Raw genomic sequence first — 22,165 nt, 5'->3', positions numbered from 1 at the left:
TTCTTCCCTTGCACTATCCCCTTCCTGTTACATTTCATGGGCAGTGTTCACAATAACAAAGACATGGCCACAACTGCATGTTTCTCACTATGGAATGCTAATGCAAATAGTCCTCCAGGTCCTCTGTTAGCTCAGGTAATTCATGAGTACCCAACACCTCAACTGAAGTCAAGATGTTCAGTACCTCTGAAATTAGACTGCACCAATAGTTATCTCAAGATAGGAACCCTTAAATTAGAAGACACCTTAACCTCCCTGTGTCAGTTTCCCCATATATAAAATGGGGATAATACTTACCTACTTTAGTAAAAAGGCTTTGGAGCCTTGGATAAAAGATGCTACAGAATTGCCGAGTATTAATTCCATTAGTCTGCAACATGCATTGAAGAACTTCTCTCATCTTTCGATGCATGTGAACCTAGATAGAATCATGAAGTTCAGCCAGGTTGTGATCCTCAACTCAAAAATATAAATTACATGATTTTGAACAACAGGTTTTGATTCACCACTGCATTATTTCAGTTTTACACTGCTGCATCTCCACGCTACATCAGTGGAGTTTCACCAGCGTAAAACTGGATTAATGCACCGATTGATGAAGGTTAATATGTCCAAAGGAACATGGCACCAAGTGCAGTTGGTTGTATATGTTGTTCATGTATGGTAATAAGGATTCAGGAACAGATAAATTACAAAGTCCTAGGCTAGCTTGGACCCTTGACACACACTACAGGTTTTACCAATAAGTCTGAGATCCTTTGCTCTTGAGGACCACAGAGTTACTTTTGCACCATCTACGTTGGACTGACCGACTTATGCTTTGTTGAATTTTGAATCATACAGTGTTTGGAAAACCTCTCCGCAGCATTCGAAAAACAGGAAACTGGCATCATGAGGGAATGTAAATCACAGAGCAAGTGGCAATCTCCAGCTTCTCACTTTTTCAGTACTTTAAAAGCAAAGTCTAAAGGGTTGGTGGAGCTGAGCCCAAAGACAGAGAAATCCCACCCTGGAAGCCCTCTCACATTGGAAATTAACACAATGAACATCTACTATCCTACAATGAACCACTGAAATAAAACAAACCAAATTGAAACCAAATTAAGTATAATAACAAAGAGAAACCAATTTTCTCCAAATTCTGCATAAGAATTTTCTCCCAAGCTGAGAGGGCATCATATCAAACTTTATCCCTGTAGGAATTTATTATAACTTTCTGAAAACAGGAGTTTAATAATTAAAATGCCATCTCAACTTCATCTGTAAGAGATACACCACTTCACTCTTACGTGACTTCTCAGAATGATGAATAGCAAGGAAAAATGGCTTGTCACCTGGAATTGCATGATGGGAGCTCCTCATCAACTCAACTTTATCTATGGAATTGTGATATATTGTGCTAAGTACTCGTATATCTGGTATCTCAACTGGAAATCACCAGATCTGGTTTTTAGGTCTATCTGTGACCCTTTACAGTCTTAGCTGGACTGGTGGGAAGGAATGAATACTCTGAAACTAATTTTATATTGGATTGGATTACAGCCTACCTGACAGCTGGAAAAGGGAATCCCCCACATTCTGTATTGCTGGCTCTTATGTCTAGGAAACATATATTTTACCAGAACAGCCAGTTCCTCCTTCTGTCAAATCTCTTTACTTCTAAAAGGTTGATGCTGAACGACTTCCATCAATTTTGCTTATGTGGGAGAATACCAGTTAACTCTCTAGGGAACTGACCTCACTCCATTATATCCAGTGGTCACAAGAACATTTCCCCTCGCTCTAGTGATGCAGGACTATGAGAGTAGAAGAATGTACTGGTCAGTAAAAGCACTGGCTAACAACTCTCAGGAGGGAGGGGGATTTTATCATGTTTTCATCTTTAAAATACTTACACTACTACTGTAAAGCGCTGAAATTTCCATTTTATTTCTTTTGGAAATATTAAAGGCAATAGACACGAGGAATAGTCAGTCTGGAAATGTCCTATAAATGATTAAAAGAAAGTGATGATACATAATACGAATACTGTGCATTATTGCCGAAGTTCTCAAAATGCTTTACAAATGTTAAACAAGGGAACATATGGATGGTGGATAAAGTCAGAGGGTGTTGCCAATATGTGGCTCTTCCCATCACCCCACCTTATTAGAGCCTCAGAGTCTGGCCTGGGTGTGAGGCTGTGTGCTAGGGTCTGAGTCTTCCATAGGAAAGTAATGCTGACTAATATCACTAGGGAGAGATTGATGTATTATGTCTCAATGCTAGCAACATATTAAATATAATTATTGATAACTAACAGATTATCCCTGTTATCAAAGGAGGGGGCATCCATTTTGGAAAGAAGATAAAGGACTCTGTCTTTAGGATAGCCCATTCTAAATACATTGAGCAACTGACAGTTTAGCACTCAGTTTATGAATATGCATTTGGCTCTCACATGTACAATGCCCTCTAAACAGAGGGTAATGTGGCAAACCTTTTCTGCCACTCTAAAAGAACCTGTAAAATTTTAATTTGATGCCAAGGGTTCCCTTTCAATTTTATGTTAATTATATATTATTGATGGAAATTAGTAATGATGCCTTTCTGAACAATGACATAAAAAGTGCCATCTGAGGCATTTGGAGTGTGAGCATGTGTGTAAACAGATACTGGGTGACATCTAAAAAATTTGTATCTCATGTAATGCATCTTCTTTTGGGCCCTTCACACAATTCCATCTCTCTAGTGTAGATTCCTATTTGCTGTGTTGTTACAACTGACATTGTGGATTGAAACCATCCAGGGAAACATTCTGAAGCCACGGCTGCTGTCCAACTGACATCAGCTATACTGGAAAATTCCTGTTCCATCAAGGCTTCAGCTGAAGCTCCTGCACTCTGTGGTAAATCACACACTCTATTGAATGTAGGAGGTATGTTCTCAACTTCTTTTGAGTGGCTGCAGCAGCATAACAATGTGCATTAGTGTGGCTGGGAGCATTCAGAGTAATATTCTGAGCCTCAGTTTGAGAATTTTTTTCCGCCTTTAGAGTGTGAATTTAGTGATCACAAAAGTGGAAGAGGGGGAACAGATAGCGATGTGCAGCATTCCCCACGTTGCCCTGCTAATGTGTCTCAGTGGAGACAAATCCTTCAGTCCCTTCACTGTTGTGACTCAGGCAAAGCCCCCACTAATTTCAATATGCGACTATGAAATGGGTGCTTTGGCCTGTGACAGCAGGATTGATTCACTCGATTGATCCACAGGCTTGATAAAGAGCTTGCATCCCACCACCCTGTTGTTTTTGCTTTGTGACTACTTCATTATACCCAGAGTGTAACTGCTGGAGGTCCCCTTGAAACTGATGGTTAACCTACAGCTGGATAAAGCCTTGCTCTGTTAGTAAACCTGGGCCAGGTCCTCAGCTAGGGTAAATTGGTATGGTTCCATTGGCATTAATGGAGTTACATCAGTTTACTCCAGTGGATGAGGGTCTGATTGTCCCAAGACTGTGCCAGTTAGGGCCGTCTTTACATTAATGGCACATTTCTATACTGTAACTAATATATAAACCAGGGTCTAAATGAGCTCTCCCCTGCCACCTATTGATGAACTGGAGGAAAAAACCTCAAGAGCAGACAGTATTTGCATGGACACACCTACTTTGCCTAGGTGATTCACGGACAGACCTGCTTTGCCCAAGTGATCAATTTTGGCTGCTTTGGGTTAAAATTCACTTTAGTCTTGAGTGCAAGGGTAATGAAATATTATCCTTATTACGTGACTCACAGGCAGCACAACTGTACTTAATACCCTCACTTGTTATAGGCAAGGGGTAGAGATGCCAAATCCAATTGAAAGTTGGAGGGGTTGTGAAGACTCTGTCTAAAGAGTCCCAGATTTGACCTTCTACCTCCAATATTTAAAGACAGAGCTGATGAGACTCAATTTAGAATCCTTGTTTCTGCTCATTGATTACTCCAGCTGAAAACACTAATGAGCAGTTCTAGGGGATGTGACCTTACTGTACAGTGTTGTGGTGGAAGACAGCACAGAAGATACATCAGTGAGGTTCCCCACTACCCAGTGAAACCACTAAGAACTGGGTCAAGTGGTGGAACCTCTGAACACAGCATTGCAGCTAGAAGCAGAGATGACACTAAGCAGTGGCAAAGATGGTACTGACAAAGGCAAGCAGTGGCAGATACAACGGTGACAGTGGTGAGGCATTTCTCAAACCATCCTCCTCCTCCCGTTCAGCAGTGGGAGGTGAACCCATGTGCGCATCCCTGAATTTTGGAACTTCACTGACCTCAGACAACCAACTCTGAGTGGGGTGCGGTGGAGGGAAAGAAAAATGGCCTGTTAAAGGGACTTTTGTCCATCAGACTTTTACACCACAATGTGAGAAACTGAGGCTAAGGTCTACTGCAGGATGGGTGCTTGCTTATGATTTGCATACTTTCGAATCATTGTTGTGATATTTTCCCCCAATTAATCCTGAATTCCTCCTGCTCTTAATAAGTTTTCTTTTGTTTCACCCAGACTCAGTGTTTCCGAGTGGGGAAGTATTTCCTCTTAGAGGCACCTAGGGGTGCTGTTTAGTTTTCCCAGCTTTCTGGGTAGCAGCTTAAGCTAATTCTGTTTTGTATTGTTTATAGGAACCCCTTGATATTGAACCCGGCCCTTGTTGCTGCTGACAGCCCCAGGCAGAAGGGTTACAAATATTTTTATCTGGCATATATGCAAATAACGGACTACTGCTTTGACACACAGGTGACTTGAGTCATTCCAGCATCACTAGAGTACATCTATAAGACTGTCTTAATACTGTGTCCCTACTGCTGCTATGATCACTGTTATTTTAACACACTTTGACATACAAATATTGCCAGCTTAGATGGTAGCATCTAGTTTCTACACAACAATAATTTTTTCAACAAAAAGTAGTAGCTCAATCTTGCACACAGCAAATATTTTGGTGAGAATGAAAATATTGGTTAATTTTGGCTGCTTTATTAGAGATTAAACTGCAGGCTTCCAGTTAAGGGATAAAGAAAACTGTTATTTAGCATTCCAGGAAATTGTCAAGATCACTAAGTATTGAACTATGTTGACCTGAGTTGCATTGAACTCTCTCTTTGTATGTTTCCAATAAAAACATACATCAGATTGATTCAGAACCAATGTCAAACTTCGTTAAAAGATAAAATCCTCTCCTAGCTTGTGTGTATTGTGGATACTAAATACATCACTCAAATATATATCACAGTTAGGAATTTTTTCTTATGTGATGCTAACTGGCTAAACTTGACATCTTTTATGGGGCTGATCCAAAATTTTCTTGTAAATTATGCTCTTTCAAAATAAAACCATAGTCCTTCAAATTCTAATCTATCTTTAAATTTTGTATATTTTAGTGTATTTAAAATTTGTTCCTTTTAAACAAAATATTTGTACACAATTAATTATAGACCTAATTTTGCACTGGTGAGTTTTTAACATTGACTTCAATGGGAACAGGATAACACTTTATGATAGAAAAGGAATTGGGGAGAGAGATGTGTTGGATCTCAGGATAGGATACTATTGACAAATCATAGTGTACCACCACTCCTCATGTTCTTGAAATGGCAGTCAGAGAAGCCTGAGGCCAACTATTGAAAAATCATTTTTCTAGTAACAGCAGCATCTGTCTCTTTGGCAGAGTCCTCTGGCAGTGTGTTGGAAGCTCTGGAGTTGCCCCTGGCCCTGTCATATATTTACATTGCTGAGAGGTTATTCTGAGCTCAGTTGTCCTCCTGAATTCTGTTACCTGATTTTCTTTTGTCTTGTAATTTTCCCCCTGAATAATTCATCAGTTAACCCTTTGTGTAGGTAACATTGACTATCAAACCGCTATTAGAAAAGTAAGCATGCTGTTTAGATACGTTTATATATGTAATATTATAAAGTAATGCATGCCATTTTGAAAGGAGATTTATCTTATCCACTCTTTCTAGTCATGTATATTGCATTCAGCCTATGCATCTACACCATGCTCATTATGATAACCAAGGTTCTGAATGTAGTGTTGCATACATTCATATTTTTATTCCTTTCTGCATCAAATTTTCTTTGGCCTCATCTTCAGTATTTTTTTTTAACTACTGCTTGAGTAACTGACTTTTATTTGACTAGGACTTAGTTTCTAATGCAATGGGATTATCATAAAAACAATTAAAAATAATCAGGGATGGGCATATCAATATTTATTGAAATACTGAAAAAAAATCCATTGGTGATGCATAACTCCTGGCAAGAACTGACATGACAATATGTATTTCACTGTTACAGTAAGAGATCTTCAACTTCAACAAGTAACTAACTGCACATTCTAAGAGTTGCCTGGGTTCAAATCCAAAGCAGCTGCAGAATATCTGTAATACAAATATTCAGACATTATAACTTGTCTGCTTACAAATACAGAACTGTAATAAATCAGCCAAAGCCAAAACCTTTGTATTTCAGTCTGCTTTTACTAATATGTCGTGTAATCAATAAGGCAGTCATAAGTAAATGTCTGGTTACAAAGTGGTTAATAATTAACTTAGGGATATTTTTGTTTGAAAACTTCCGGCAATCTGGAGGGAATCTTGGAACCACAGATACTGTTAATATATATTATAGTTTATCTGAAACTGTTTCCATTAAATTTTATGCAAATTTTTGCTTGTCTTTTACATCCTTATATTAGTGCTCTTGTCCTGTATATAGATAATGGTGCTGTGTATACAGTTAGCAACACATTTTTATTTATTTTTAAGCTTTAATATTCAGTGAGGTTTACTGTAATGTTTCCATAAAAACAAATAAAGAATTTACAGAATATGAACACTTGAAAAAAAAGAAATATTATACCCTATGTTTACATATGTGACCACAGCAACTTCATCACCACCTTCAAATGCCATTCACATTTTACTTTCTATAAGTTTAGCTGGTTTTTTTAAGTGATGCTTCCATCTCTATTGACTATACATGATACTCAGGTGGGAAATGTTTGCAAATTACATTTGATCTATAAAACAGCATGAGTGGTGTTCCATGATGTGAGACAGACATCTAGGAATTGCTGATCCTAGGCTTAGCTAGGTTTGTACCCTACACATGGACAGAGTATTAGACATGATTAATACAGGTGATTAAAATAATCTGTTTTATACTAATGCAAAAATAACTGATGTCTTTGGTATACAATGTACAATGCTTGGAAAAGAATTTAAGATAAGAATGCACCTTGTTAAATTTACATGAAACAGAAGAAGCTATACGGCACATAATTTACAATAGATTTAAATAAACTACATTTAGGATTATGAAGATTTACAGACATTTAATCAAGTGAATGATTTTAATTTGTAAAGACCCTTGTATATCCCTGAACTGTGTTCCACTAACTTGAAGACATGCTACAGTAAACACATATATTTGACTTATTCATTCTGGCTATATCTTATATAAAGATGAAACCAAGGACCAATAAATTAGCATCATAATTGTCTACAGTGGAAACTATGATATACAATATAAATAAACCATTCAAAAGCCAGCAATCTTCATGAAAAAAATTAAGGGATTAGGAGTTTATACAGTTTCTACAAGTGATTGTGCAGCCGATAATCTCAAAAAATTAAAGTCTAAATGAGATTCCCTTTTTGATTTTAGTGTCTCACGACATACAGTAATTCAGTACTGGTAAAACAATTACCAATCAGAAAGCAAAACTAAGGGAATCACTTCGTTGCAATCTTATCACAGATTTTTCCCAAAGAATGTAAACACTAGGTTTTTTTTAAAATGTAAAGTATTAATACTCTATTTTAAACATATGTTGATCCACATCTGCCCAGTTACCTTTTAGGATAATGAAATAAGGCAAGACTTTCATAACTGTGGCACTACATGTTATAATACTGATATCTTCATTTGGATAGAGATGTAATTATTTGTCCTTCGCCAATATTTGTTCTGCAGCAGACTTTGGTCTACATAGACATGGCAGTATCACTCTTCTTTACCCAGTAGAAGATTTTAGTTACCTAACTTCTTTTAAAAATATTTTTTTAATTTAAATTATGTGTTTAAAACTTACTTTCTTCTTTTTCTTGGTAATTTAAAAATCACTTCTTAGCAAGCAATTTGACTTCATCAGCTCATATATTTTGATTGGTTTTTTTTTTTTTTTTTGCATAGCTAAATGCACATTAGTTGTTGGCTTGCATTATTTAGAAATGCTGCCATTTGAAATCTGAGAAGATTATTTAAATGTATTTTTAAAAGAAGCTAACTTTAAACAGGGTGGCTAAAAGATTGAAAAACTTCAGCAAGCTTATTTGGCATGAAAATCTTAGAAATGTCAATGCAGCAATGCCAGAACCCCATTTTTGCTATTGTAATTGAAACATGGTTGAATTGGCAAATTTGCCTTGGACCAGCTATTTGTGATGTTTTGTAGCCATCCCATGTAATACAAGTAGAAGAGGGACACTGCCTGATTTAATGACATGAACACACACAAAAATCAAACTTCAGAACACATTAAGAATGTCAAGCTAACTTATTAACAGACTCTTCATATTAGCTATTTGCAGGCCTGAGACACAGACATTCAAAACCAGACTTTTATGATTTGGTGGAGCTACTATATAGTCTGTGGCCTACTCCAGATCTTTAATACAGATTGAATAGGTGCCACATCATTTATCGCAGGCAAAATAAGTGTTGGGTCCTTGGAAGGATGATAGAAGATGATGTTGGTGCAGTTTTGCATCCTTTAGAGTTGTTTTAGAAGTCCTGCTGTACAATGAAGGATTTTAGTGCACTCAATTTCTCCACTATATTAGCTTAATAACACGGATCAGTTTGTTCCTAAATTTCTTCATAGTGGTGATCAGTAAAGTTAAATATACAAGAATTGTTCTGTCTTTTTTCATGTTGACATTGGTGATAGTATCCACTTGTAAGCTTGTTTCATTCCAGTACAAGGTCCTATATAGATTCCTTTGGGGATGTGTAGCAGTTGATTCACAGTTTGCAATACAAATACCCTGATACATCACTTATTTACTATTAAGTATTTGATTATTATACCATTTTGCAGTCTTAAAACCAAGTTTTTAATTAGTGTTGCTTGGAGCAGTTCAGAGTATTTTTTTCTTGAAAGCAGAAGCTCTAATGGGTATAATTTATGCTCTTTTTGCATGCAGCATTTCAATGAGGAGGTTATTACATGGCACATCCCCGTTTAGGTGTTTGTAGTAGAGGTATTCTTCGGCCTGCATACTGATGGCCCGGATTTCTGGTAGCCGCAGGAGAAGCTGCCCAAATTTGTCTGTCTGTTGTGGATAGTTGCACATTGTATAGTCCAGCAGAGCAGCATTCACTTGTTCCTGAACACCTTCCACAAGCTGGAAGTTCTCAAGGTTTTTGACATCTGGATGGGGGAGAGAGGTAACATTTCAATTGCATTTTTATTCCTGTTTACTAACACAGTGTTTTAGTTAATGGATTTTTTTTCTCTTGACAAAAGCATGCTTTACATGCTGCTGAATATTCAGTAAACTCATTCCCTAACTTTCCTGGGAAAATGATCACAAAAGAACTCTAGCAGAGTGTCTTGTTGAAATTTTGCATATACCTCAAATCAATTAGACACCAATGGATTTTGAGCAAGGTCAACTCTTTTCATAGCTTACAAGAGGAAAGGTTGAAGATTCCTGAAGTAGAGGACCATAATATATTGCCAGCAAATGAGTCCCCAGAGGAAGACCTATCTTTAACCCAGTATATTATACAATTCATATAATTCTGTATTAATTTTTCTGACCCAAGGTGAAATCTGTGTCCAGGGTATGATGTAGTTAATTCTAATAAAAAGTGACAAGGTTCTTGTTTCTGTTTGACGTTTTCTAAATGATTCTGAAAGCCTTTGACTTGTCTAGCCTATGCTAATGAACCATCTGGTGCACTCCAGTGACTGCCAAAATAATCTTCCCTACTCGAAACTCTCTAAAATATATATTTCAATGACTAATGATCTTTATAAAATGAAACCCATGTCATTTGGACAGAATAAAAAATAAGAATAGTGCCCTTTAACCTGAATATGGTTTTTAAATTCCGATACATTGATTTTCTTTGCTACTGGACAACTGTCATTCATATTGGTAAGGTGGGCACTGGGAAATTGTTCATTCTAACAATATCCATCTAAAGTTACTATACAGAACCTGTGAGCTCCTTAGAAATGTTGAAGTAGATGGTTTACTGAACTTTTAATATCTGTTTTCTTTCCACAAAAGATAGTTTGGTGGCATCCTTCTTTTGATGTGTCTTCATTGCTGTTTTATAGTCATGAACATGAGATGCTGATCTTTTTTTATTCAAAAAAGTGTAAATTAAATTTCTGTGCAATGCAAAAGAAAACTCTACTGAAACGTATAGTGAGCAACTAAAACACAAAAAGATCTAGAAATCCAAATTTTCAGGATAATGAAATCATCCGGCTTACATGTATGCACCAGATGCTGTTAAATTAACAACTTAATATACATGTAAGCAGTGGTCAAGATGCAGTTGCTGTGAGACCCTGTCTTGGTTGACATTTATTCATTTAAATTGTCAGCATAACATTACGATAAAAATGAATGTTCACAACAAACACAGTAACAATGTTAAGTAACATGAACTTAGGGCCAAATTTTCTTCTATTCAGGTTTTTGCTGCATAGCAGTCATGGAACTGGGTGAATTCCCATCTGTGGAGTCTCCTTCAAATCGTATTGCTGAAGGTAAATGAATGGAGTTTTCCATTATGCAGAACAAGAATGGATTTTGACCACCCAAACTCACCAATGACTGGGATACACGTGGTATTTGAACCCAAGCTTTGACCTGATTTATTTTAAGCTTTAGGCCATTAACGTTAGAATATGTTTTAATGCTTTTAATGGATGAGAGTGCTTGAAATGCAAGTAGATGAACACACAGTATAAATAACAGGTCTGGCAAAAAGGTGAGACCTAGCAAGGCCTATAACGAAGTTAGCATAACTAAAACAGGAGGTAGCATTAGTAAGTGACCTAGGGTCACCAGCTTTTGGGACTGTTTGCAATATGTATCTTGTGAAAACCAAGTTAAAATAGGAGCTTTTGGGGGATTTGGAGGTACATGTATCCAGGAAGCTGACTGCACTGATGTATCAAAGTAGTCAGCAAGGGGTTGACCTAACAGGTCAATTGTGGAAAGTTAATTATGGGTAGCCAGCATACCAAACAAGGTTTCTCAGAATACCATAAATGGGGAGGGGCTGAACCATTGTCAAATATGGTCCCAGTCGTGTGTAGATATAAGGAAGAAAAGGTGTGTAAAGAAGGTGTGTGCAGACGGGATGTGTCTGACCTTTGGTGAGCACATCAGGACTGAGAAGCTGATCTAAACTGGACCACCGTTTCCTACTTATGATGTACTCCACTGGCTATATCTATTTCTATCTGTGTTTCTTATGTCTTCAGAAATTTGAGTATGACAACACTAACGACTTGCTGTTTTTATTTATCTGTTTTTTGTTCAGTTGCATGAATGATTTGGGTGCTTTGGTTATTCAATAAAGGCTCTATTCATGTGATTCACCAATCTCGTTTATTAAATAATAATTTATGTAGCCGCTAGAGAAAGAACCTGCTGTCTGTGACTGGTGCACTTTGCCCCTCAAATCAATTTTTCAGGCTACTTGCCAAAGATCAGGACCATTGGCACCTATTCCTGAAAGTGCTTCTGATGCAGCAAAGCCTTGTTCCTGCGCAGAGCTCAAATAAATCCTGCTGTGTACAGGAAGGCTATGTAGGTGATCGAAGGACAGAATTTTCCCATTCAAACCAAGTAACAGGGTCTGAACCATCCTGAAGCTTCTGTAAGGGCATTACTGCAGTCTTGGGGCTACGGTAGCATTCACAGCTCTCTACATGGTTTATCCCATAGCCCCAAATCCCTACTGTCTATGTCTGTTGCGGAGACTGACATGCTGCAGTTGCATTCTTAAGCATGCTGAAAATGTGAAGATTCCTTCTGTGGTTACTCTGCATCTTGTTCCTTCAAAATGCTAGTTTGACTATGTGTGAGGCCTCCTGTGGCCAAGGTGTATATGGCCCTTATGCTCTCTGTCTGAAGAGAGGAACAGCCTATGCCTCTACACTAAACTGGGGTATTCACTTGCCTCCTTTTTATTGTGCTGCAGGCCTGAGCAACTGGAAGCACACCCTCCTTCTGAATTGCTGGCTGGCCTTAAGGAAGCCAATGGGCAATCCCCAAAATTGGGGCAGCTGACCAGAAAGCAGGCTGCATTCTATATGGGACTGGGGATTTGAGAAATCAGACTTCAAAGTCTGCTCAGTCATCTCCCCTAGTTATCCAAACCCTCAGTTATCCAAAATTTTCTGGTGTTCCCAGAGATATTTGGATAATCAAATTTTCATTATATTATAAAAATATACCATGCATTGTTTTTAAAGACATTGTTTCAGTGCTCATAACTGCAAGCTACATGTCCTCCAGGTGGTTATAATTAATCACTTTTGCACTTTGCAACTTTCTGTGTGAGAAATGGCATAATTTCATTTTCTCTAGTCTACAGAAAACAAAGTTCAATGAATTAAATGTGAAAAGTGCTGCTCTGCATAAACTACCACTGCTGTTTGCTTTTTAGAAGAGTACGTAACACTCACAAGGTATTCTGCAATGAATGTGACATGGTTTAAAAAATCTGTCTTAAACATGTTTCTGGGAAGCTGTTAATATTCTTAACATTAGCAAGTATCACAGTTATTTAAAATGGGTTACTTTCAAATGTGAAATACAATCACTAGTTCACTGCTACAATGTAAGAAATTCCCACAGACAATGCAGGTGAAGTAAAAGACAAAAGAGATAAATAGGAAGTATGCAGTTTAGACTGTATTAAATGAACAATGACATATTACAAAATCAGTATGTCAAACATCATCTTATAAATGTAACTTTTGAACAACTGCTGGTTTCAGATACTGTGTACCTGATCCAAAGCCTATTGAAATTGATGGGCATCTTTCCATTGACTTCAATGGACTTTGGATCAGGCCCTATTTTAGGTTAAATTATACTAATATTTTTAAAGAACACAAGATTAATCCTGCCTTTTGCTCTATGTTCTTAAATGTTGCTTCAATGGTAGCATCACAAAAACACTCCATTCTTAGCAGAGATGAAGAACGACCAAAGTCTGAAAATACACACAGTCCTTATGTAGGTGTTTTTTCTTGTTTTTGGTTTTTTTAAGATATGGAGGCAAAGTATGTGTTGTTGAGGGACATACTCTGCTGTCAGATGTGCCTGTATCAATTGGAGTCAGTATAGCTACATCCTGTTCTCAGTTACACTTGTGTTACCTGTGGCCTATGACATTAGTCACACCTGTGTGACCCTTTGTGAGTTCAGTGGCTCAATTTGATTTAATGGAGAATGCATGGATGTGAGGGAAGAATCTGTGGTATTTTCTCATCTCAGTGCACAGGGCTTTAAGCACTCCTATAGAACAGTGACGAGCACTCTAGTAATGCCATATAAATAACTTCAATTAACAATAATATTAAACACCAATGCTAGTTTTGTGGCTAAAATGCCACATATTCAAGCTGAGAATACACTTCTTAATGCACTTGCTCTAGAGAGATATTCTTCATAAAGTATTAGAATTGTCTGTGGTCTTGGAAAACCCCTTTGGTCTCTCAAATTGTGTAGCAAAATAAGGCTGTGTCTACATTGATGGTGGCAAATTCACTGCCATCAGATCGATCTATCCAGATTGATTGAGTGGAAGTGAAGACCCACTCAATCGATCCGGAAGTAGATCTATTAAAACCACCTCTAGAAAAAGTGTAGCGCTGTGTTGACGGGTATGCTTTTCCTGTCGGGGCAGCGTAGTGAAGATGGCATGCAAAATGGAAGTTACAAAGTCAACAGGAGTTACTCAAGCTACTCTCCGTAGCTTGAGTATCTCCTGTCGACTGCCTCTGAATTCTTGGGTAAGTGTAGACCAGGCCTAAATGTAGAAAAACACGGGATATAATTATGAGGCATTGGTATCTTGGAAACACATGATGTAGGTTTCATTGTGATGCCCAGTGCCCATGTATAATACAGTTTTTACTTCATAATTTTTGTCATGGAACAGTTATGGATTTCCTTTAAAGTAGTTACAGTAATAAATAATGTAAATAGTTTTTAAAGAGATGGACAAGGTGGGGAGAGGGCAACCTCTGACAAGGATGAATAACACTGAAAGGAAAATACAAAACTAAGGCATTTCTGTTGTCTTCAGCTTTGCAGGTTAGAGCAAAGGAGATTATAAATACTATTGGGACCATTGCTGCTTCTTGATGCTGGGGTATTTAGCTGATTATTCATAAAAGTGGTTCTCAGCTGTAATTTTGATTTTCTTTTATTCTAGCTATTGTTTTAGGATTGTTTTAAAAACATTTATGATTGTACCTCTGGGTAAAATGATTGGATTTCATTATAAAAAGTATTTACCTCCTGAATAAAGTCCGTTATGCCAACTAATGTTTTATGTGGACAAAGCACCAATCATCACTGGTGTAACCCATTTAAATCAGTAGGGATGAAATTCACCTGACACGTAGAGCAAGGAAAGTTGTGGTGCTTTTCATAAAATTATTCAACCTGTTCATTTTTGTGTGTGCTGTCTACATCTCCCAACTGTGTTTGTATCTTAGTGATATTTTAAAGTACCCATGTTTAAGCTTAATGTAATAAATCAGTTTCCAAGATTTTAAAACTTGTAAAATAAAATGAGCAGAAATAGACCTCCTCCTACTCATACACCCTTTAAATTCTAGCAACTAGAAAAAGCATGTTGTGTTGCTACGGAAAGTCCAATCTCTTATCTCATCTACTTTATTCACTCAGGGACTAATTACTAACTTTTTACATGAAACAGCCTGACTGTGAGCTCACAGTGGGGCGTTCATCTTTTTCCATCCTTATTGGAGAGTAAACCCTTAGGTCTTCTGGAATATATTACATGTTTTAGAAGAACCAGCAATAGCTTTTCTGTCAAACATAGAATTTGTGTTCTCTTTAGTTTACTTCTGAAGATGAAGACAAAAAAATTATTATAGTGGTGCCGGTAGCAGCCCTATAGTCACAGTAAAGGTCTGTCAGTATTCCCACTAAACCCTCAATTTTCAGGGGTTCATACCTCTGTCATAAAATTGTGCTCTAAGCTGAAACTTTGCATACAAGATGAGCACACTTAGGTTCTGAAGAAAACACTTTTGCATATTTTCCAAAAAAATGGGTCTGGCCTTTAGAGGGGAAAAATATAGAAATATTTAGGTTTCAGAGAGATTTTCTCCTCTTCATATTCCAAACTTGAAATACTTAAATTTGGTGCTCTATTAATCTATAGAGAGCTCTCAGTGGTTTGGGAATTTTGAAAAGAAAAATGAAAGGGAAAAGAGATTTAACTTTGAAAAATGGTTACTGTGCAGGAGTTGTGTAAAATACTTTTCAAAGATTGTTAATTCATTTTTATTACTCCATCCATTTCATCAGATGTTCCTGTCTGGATCACATGAACCAGCTGGCCAAGCACATGCACAGACGCCGTAATTCCACCAGGAGAAGTCCTGGTGCACACAGGAAATGAAAGCTGCCACATGCAACTCTGAACCAGGCCTTCTCTACCAGGTGAAGGACAGTGAGAAATTAGGCCTCCCAATGACAGAAATCATCAATGCATCTTTAGAAGAAGACACTTTCCACCTTCCACAAAAAATGCAAGAGTCTGACTGATGCCTATGACACCAGAACATGACACAACTGAATGTCAAATACTGCCCAGGGTCTAGCTTTCTATTCCTGAATGAGGGGGTTGAGAAGCTGGCAAAGGGCCATCTCTGACAGCATCTGATTTCTGCCAGTAGTCTGCATCCATCCCAGTAAGGCTTTAGACCAGGATATGGCTCAGAAATAGCTTTGGTTGCCCTGGTGGACTATCTCCTCCTAGTCAGGGACAGAGAACAGACATTCATACTCAGGCTAACTTATCGATAGCATTTATTGCTGTTGACCATTAGTAGTTACTGTTCCACTTTAGAGACCTTGTAGGGATAAAGAGAACACCATGAGCTAGCTGCAGTCCTGCCTCTCGGACCAAATCCAGAGTGTTGATGCACTCCTGGACACTCAACTGTCGCTCTCACGGGACTTTTTTCTCCCCCCCTTTATTCAACATTTATGTAAAACCATGGCGGAGATCCTGACACATGTGGAATCAGCTGGCTGAAGCAATGATGCCAGTGGAAAGAGTTACTCACTTTGAAGTGCTGGTTAGCATCATATCATCACCCATGATTGAATGAGTCAGCCTCCAGATTGTCAACATGGCACACAGCCTCAAGGTCCTTATGGACTCCTTGTTGATTTTAGAGACATAAGCGGTGACAATTGTCAGGAACACAATCTTCTTCCTGAAGCTGGCCAAGAGACTGTACTCTATTCTAAGAGTCATGGACCTAGCCATGGTGATCTACTCTTTTGCAACTTCCAAGTTTGGCTACGGCAAACCCCCAATGCATGACAATGAATATTAGAAAACAGGGTAGGAAAATGGGGCAGAGGTGCATGTGTGTTGAGAGATCCCTGAAATGGTCATTTGTTTCATGTTTTTGGTCAAAATTTATTTCTATAAATATTTTCCCAACCAACTTATTCAGGAATGGAAAGCTGAACCCTGGACACTACTGTACAATCAGCACTAATGAATATGAAAGCCACAAAAAACTTCCAACTGTCCAGCATGCTGAGCATCCCACTTGCCATGGAACATCAGCAGGAAGAGTACATCACCCATCAGGGTATTTCAGTAGCTCTCAGAAGAAAGAGGGTGTTTCTCCATCCTGAAGGCTTCAACCAAGAATCGCATAAGAAGCTGATTCTCGACTTCCACTCTAGTGCCACAAATGAGAACGCTAATGTTCTCAACGTTTTAAGGTATGAGAGGAGAATTTTTCCAGAACATTTCAAAGAACATGGAGTGTAAGTACTTTTGAGATGAAAATCCTTAAATGGCTCTTTTTTAAAATGTTTATTTTTTTTTCATATGTTTCCTTGCCTCTCTTCTCTTCGACTCCCAAAATTACATTGGGCTGCAAAATTGGAAACAGGTAGATTTTGACATTGGCTTATGCAAGAGACAGTTTTCCAGGGCAGGAATAGTAAAATGATTAATAAATTGCCAGTACTTGAAAACTAACCCAATATTCCTTCATTGAAGTTGACAGACACAAAGCAGTTAAGTATTATATAGCAGCTGACACTATAAAAACAAGTTACATAACACCAGGAATAGCCTTTATTTTCTTTAGAATTCAAAGTGCTTTGGAGCATTTTTGGCACTAGGCTAAGACCAAATATATATTCTACTGTTTATTAGGATCATAAAGAAATTTTCATGTTTTGTTGAACACAGTGTCAAATGATGGATACATTGTTTTGGAATTCTTGATTAAATTCTACTACAGTGACACATCAGTGTATTTCATTCATTTATAAATAACAGGTTAGGCAAATGATATTTTCTTTTAAACTCAGAATAAGATGCTTAGTAGAGAGGGAACTTGGAATTATTGGTCTGCATCCCATTTCATCCTCTAAATCTTCAGTTTGTTTCAGACCAATTCACAACTCAAACAGAACCAGACTTTTACAACATTTTATAGCAATAGGTTTTTTGCTGTATTTACAATACTTTAAAGTAACTTTCTATTCTAATGGACCATAAAATGATCCATACTTCCTCAACAGATCTGCTCCCTGTAAGTGTTCAGAGTCAGATCTACTTACTTTTGTGCTAAAATATTTTACAACTGCTTCATATTCCTGTTAAACTCTGCAGAGAAATGTGACTAGGAGAGAGTGAGCTGGATTCTGTTCCTTCCTTCCTTCCTTCCTTCTTTCCTTCCTTTGTGCATCAACATATTTACTAAGTTCCTATCACATCTGCTTGTGCAACCCCACTGAAGACAAGGAGCTTTATACAGATGTCACGGAGGTCTAATTTGACCTCCAGAACCTTTATTACTGGTGATGATACATGAAAATAAATGAACCCAGCTTGATTCCCAGATTGAATTTGCAGAGCTGGTGGATAAAACAAAACAAAAACCCTTTCTACTTTTAAAGTGAGAACATTTGTTATTGAAATAATTGAGACACAAGAAAAAGGAACCACAAAAGCATATTTACCAAGCCACTTTTCAAAGTAGAGATGCATTTAAGTCCTGATTCAAACTCTATTGATTTCAATGGGCCATATATAAGTTTACTATATATTTAAACTCTGTTTCTCTAAGGACTCAACTGTAGGGAAAACGTATGGACAAATGCAGTAGTACAGTTGATTTATACAAATTGCTTTGGGTGGCCTATTAAAGGACTTTGTCCCCCTTCTGCCTCCTCACCACATACATAGCAACTGATGCATCCTTCAAAGTCAGCCTCCTGACGTCACAACTGACATATACACTTGGACTCTTTTGCCTATCATCAGTCAGCTGCCTGAACCTTCCACTCTTTCCTCTTTCTTTCTCCTTGCTATCACCTCTTCCCTCCCTCCTTCCTCTCTTACTTTTTTCTTCCTTATTCTCCTACCTGCCCATCCAAAGAATAAAACAGACAAACCTGGAATGAAGAAGCCATGTGCCAAGCATTCCAGTGTTCGTGTGCTTATAACTTGCATCCCTTTGCTACATTATTTGTCTTTCTAGACTGTAAACTTTTCAGGACAGGGACTGTCTTTCCATGGGCAACGTTGAATAGCAACTATGATATTTTGGTGGTCTATTCAAAAATAAGATTCCCCATAGGTTTCTAAAGTTGAACACTCAAAATTATAGAATATTTTGGAAAATTTGGGCAGAAGTGACTTGCTGAAGGTCACATGGGTAGTCTGTAGCAGAGAATAGAGTATATCTATACTTATGGTGGCATGTACAGTACAGGCACTACACATGTAGCTACAGTGAAAGAAGGCTGACTGTGTCCATACTTGTTACTGTGGAGTGTAGCTACATGCTACAGTGAAAGGCTTCTGCAGTGGAGAGGTAGTGGGGAAAGGCTCTGGCAGCAGGGAGCTGTCAGAACCTTTCCTAACTGCCTGCCCACTGCCAGAGCCTTTCACTGCAGGGTGGAAAGGGTCTGGCAGCAGGGCACTACACTGTTAAAAATCTCAGTGTAAACGTGGGAGGCTCTACTTGGGCATATAAAGAGCTGTGTGGGGTATATACACTGGGGAGGGTGTTCAGGCATGTTGGGCACTGTACTCATGTAAACTGTGTCTCACCGTCCACACTGCTATTTATAAGCACTAGCAAAGTGTATTCTTCATGCTCCCATAAGTGTAGATGTAGACATTGATTAGAACCCATACTTCTTGACTTCTAGTCAAGTCCTCTATCCACAGTATAAATATGGGGTAGCAATATTCAGTTTACCAAATATGGTAAATATTTATACTTTTAAGCAAGCTAATGATTTTGTTTGCCCAATAATTATCACCTTAGCAAACATTTCCGTAACCAAATGTGTCCTAATCTATTCAGCTTATAACTGCTTTTACATAAATTAGGAGTAAAGTATCATGATAAAAGTAGGAATTAGTTGCATATTTTTAATGAAAGAGCTAAGAAAATAAGAACAGGTGAGACCAAATCGTGTGTGCAACTCATTCTTGAAGAATAGCTTGTAAAACTTTCTTTCTAGAGTTGTTGACCAAACTAATGGTAGTTATAGGGAACTGATTTGTCTATATGTAATGTCTACAATTTGGAGTTTATTAATATTTAAAATCAGCGTAATTATTTATGACATTCCTGGAGATGGTGGGAGGGGCAATCTCTCAAAAGTCTTGAAGCTGAGAAGCAAGATAAATAAGGTGTTGTACTAATGACAAACCACAATAAAACTTAGAGGAATGAGGAAATATACATTCCTTGGATGGGAAGGTGTTGAATGTTTTGAACAAAGAAACAGAATTTTTAGATAGACGTTTTGAGGGTGGTGGTGGAAGAAGTTGGAATATCTGGTTCCCATCTGCTAATTAAACTCTGTTTATAAGAAAAATAATGAGCAGATTATTTTCAGGTATATTTCCACTTTAGTCAGTGAAATTACACGCGGAATGAATCTGATCAAAGAAGAAAAACAAATGTTTTCTGAAAATATAGCCTATATACATTTATACTGTGGTTAAAACACAGAAGTGCAGCTGTCACTGAAACCCTCTTGAGTAGCAGGCTGTATCCTTTTATAAAGCCCATCTGTCTCTACAGAATATGAAAAATGCATGATCATAAAAAGCAGTGTTTCTTAGGGAAAAACCTTTCTGTGCTAATCTTGTAGATGCTTTACAAAGCATTTTTTTTTAAAACCTAAGTTTGTGTTTGATTTTCATTCAGGAACTTTTGTGTTTTTGCAAAGTTTTCTTATTTTACTAGAATAAGATATGAAGTTCAGTTGTTCAAGTGGCAAGTCCAGACTATGAATAAACCACGTTATCATATGAAAGAGAATTAAACAAGCAGATCCAAGTGGGGATATATTAAGCCAAATTTAAGCTCCAGTTGTTGAACTTAGCCTGTACTAGATGTCTGGTTTGCCTCAGGATAAATTCAGCTTTTCAGCTAATCGAATGAGGAAAACTGCCTCAGGTATGATAAAATTTACAAGAGAGCTCAGTCAAACAGTTCTTGTTATAAATATTAGCTTAAAGGCATTCTTCTGGTCTTTGGATCAGGTCTGTATTTACATTTAATTATTACATTTAAAACTTTTATCAACTTGGTTAAAATTTAGGCCAGCCAGTTATATTATGGTGGTAAGGGTAGAACTTCATACTACTTTTACTTTTGTATTACTCTGTGACTCTTATATGGCTACACAACAACACCATTTGGTTTTAGTGTAACTAAGTTCCCACAAGAACAAGTATTGCAACATCTTTTCTTTAAAATGAGAAAAGATAGTTTATAGTAAAGATGCTTTAGTGATTTACTAATCTCAGAGATCCAGTGTTGTGCCATGTTGTTCTGCCAACATAACAGACTCCTATTTTGGAATTTTAAGAACGCTTTTGTCTTAATGTAGGATACAAGATGGTATGAGTGAGCCACTAATCTGGTTAGTATTTTCTACTGCTCGCTCTTAAAGAAAAATGTTTCATAGTATACTATATGATGTGGCTGTTTAAATTTTGGAGTGTTTGTACTGACTTGAAGATGTGCAAGATTGGCCCTTTGTCTCACTAGGTCATGCCAGTAGAAAACAGTCACATATTGTTTGTACTTTTTTGAAGTTTTGCACATTCTACAATGTTGTGTGTGTGGGGGAGGGGGGGGGAGGGGGAGGGAACCCTTTCCATTAAGCAAATTGCATTTCTTGTTTAGTCTTTTTTTTGTATTCACTGAACATTTTAACTCTTACCTTAAAGGGCTCAGTCCTACAAGAGGCCGAGCACTCTGGACCCAACCCAGAAAAGTATTTAAGTGTGGGCTTAACTTAATGTGTGTGAGCATGTGCTAAGCGCTTTGCTGAAGCTGGACCAGATTGCTCAGCAGGGAAGAGCCCACCTGCAGTTTTGTTTGGGAGCATCACTGCAGCAACAAAACAGTGTGGACACATCCATTATGTTCACAGTTCACTTTCCTCGGCCCAATCCTACACGCCATTGAAATCAGTGGAACTTTTGCCATCAGTTTCAATAGGAACAGGATCAGGTCCTAACATTTCCACATGGTAAGATTACAAAACCAGGGGCCAAAATGAAGGAAAATAATTCAGGGACCAACCAGTATCTTGTTTCTGGGGGGGAAAAATCCATTGTCAAAGTGATTTCCTAACGAGATCATTAAAGCCAAGTTCTTATCAATAGTTTTTTGACACAGCTTAAATTATTAATTTATCCAAGTGCCTTGGGAAATGTATTTTGTGTAGGAAGAACAGTAAATCCATAGTGTGATTTTTGTCTTTTGCACTCCAAAGCATGTGGCAGAGGGAGCAGCAGGGATACTGACCAAAGGAATCTC

At 37.7% G+C, this 22,165-nt stretch overlaps 1 protein-coding gene across 4 annotated transcripts in view; it reads right to left on the bottom strand.

The window, feature by feature from the left end:
* Positions 1-6,267: 6,267 nt before the first annotated feature.
* NR5A2 (nuclear receptor subfamily 5 group A member 2) overlaps positions 6,268-22,165 on the bottom strand; it is a 112,714-nt gene continuing 96,816 nt past the window's right edge. For all 4 annotated transcript variants that reach the window (XM_067538296.1, XM_067538298.1, XM_067538297.1 and 1 more), the window contains one exon: positions 6,268-9,460. In XM_067538296.1, coding sequence (XP_067394397.1) covers positions 9,213-9,460 — 248 coding nt within the window. In that variant the 3' untranslated portion in view covers positions 6,268-9,212. The remainder of the gene's footprint in view (positions 9,461-22,165) is intronic.

This window comes from Emydura macquarii, unplaced genomic scaffold (genome assembly GCF_026122565.2).
Source record: "Emydura macquarii macquarii isolate MOO-44397 ecotype Brisbane River unplaced genomic scaffold, CSIRO-AGI_Emac_v2 contig_480, whole genome shotgun sequence".
NCBI classification, from domain to species: Eukaryota; Metazoa; Chordata; order Testudines; family Chelidae; genus Emydura; species Emydura macquarii.
This window is presented reverse-complemented; position numbering and strand designations above follow the sequence as displayed.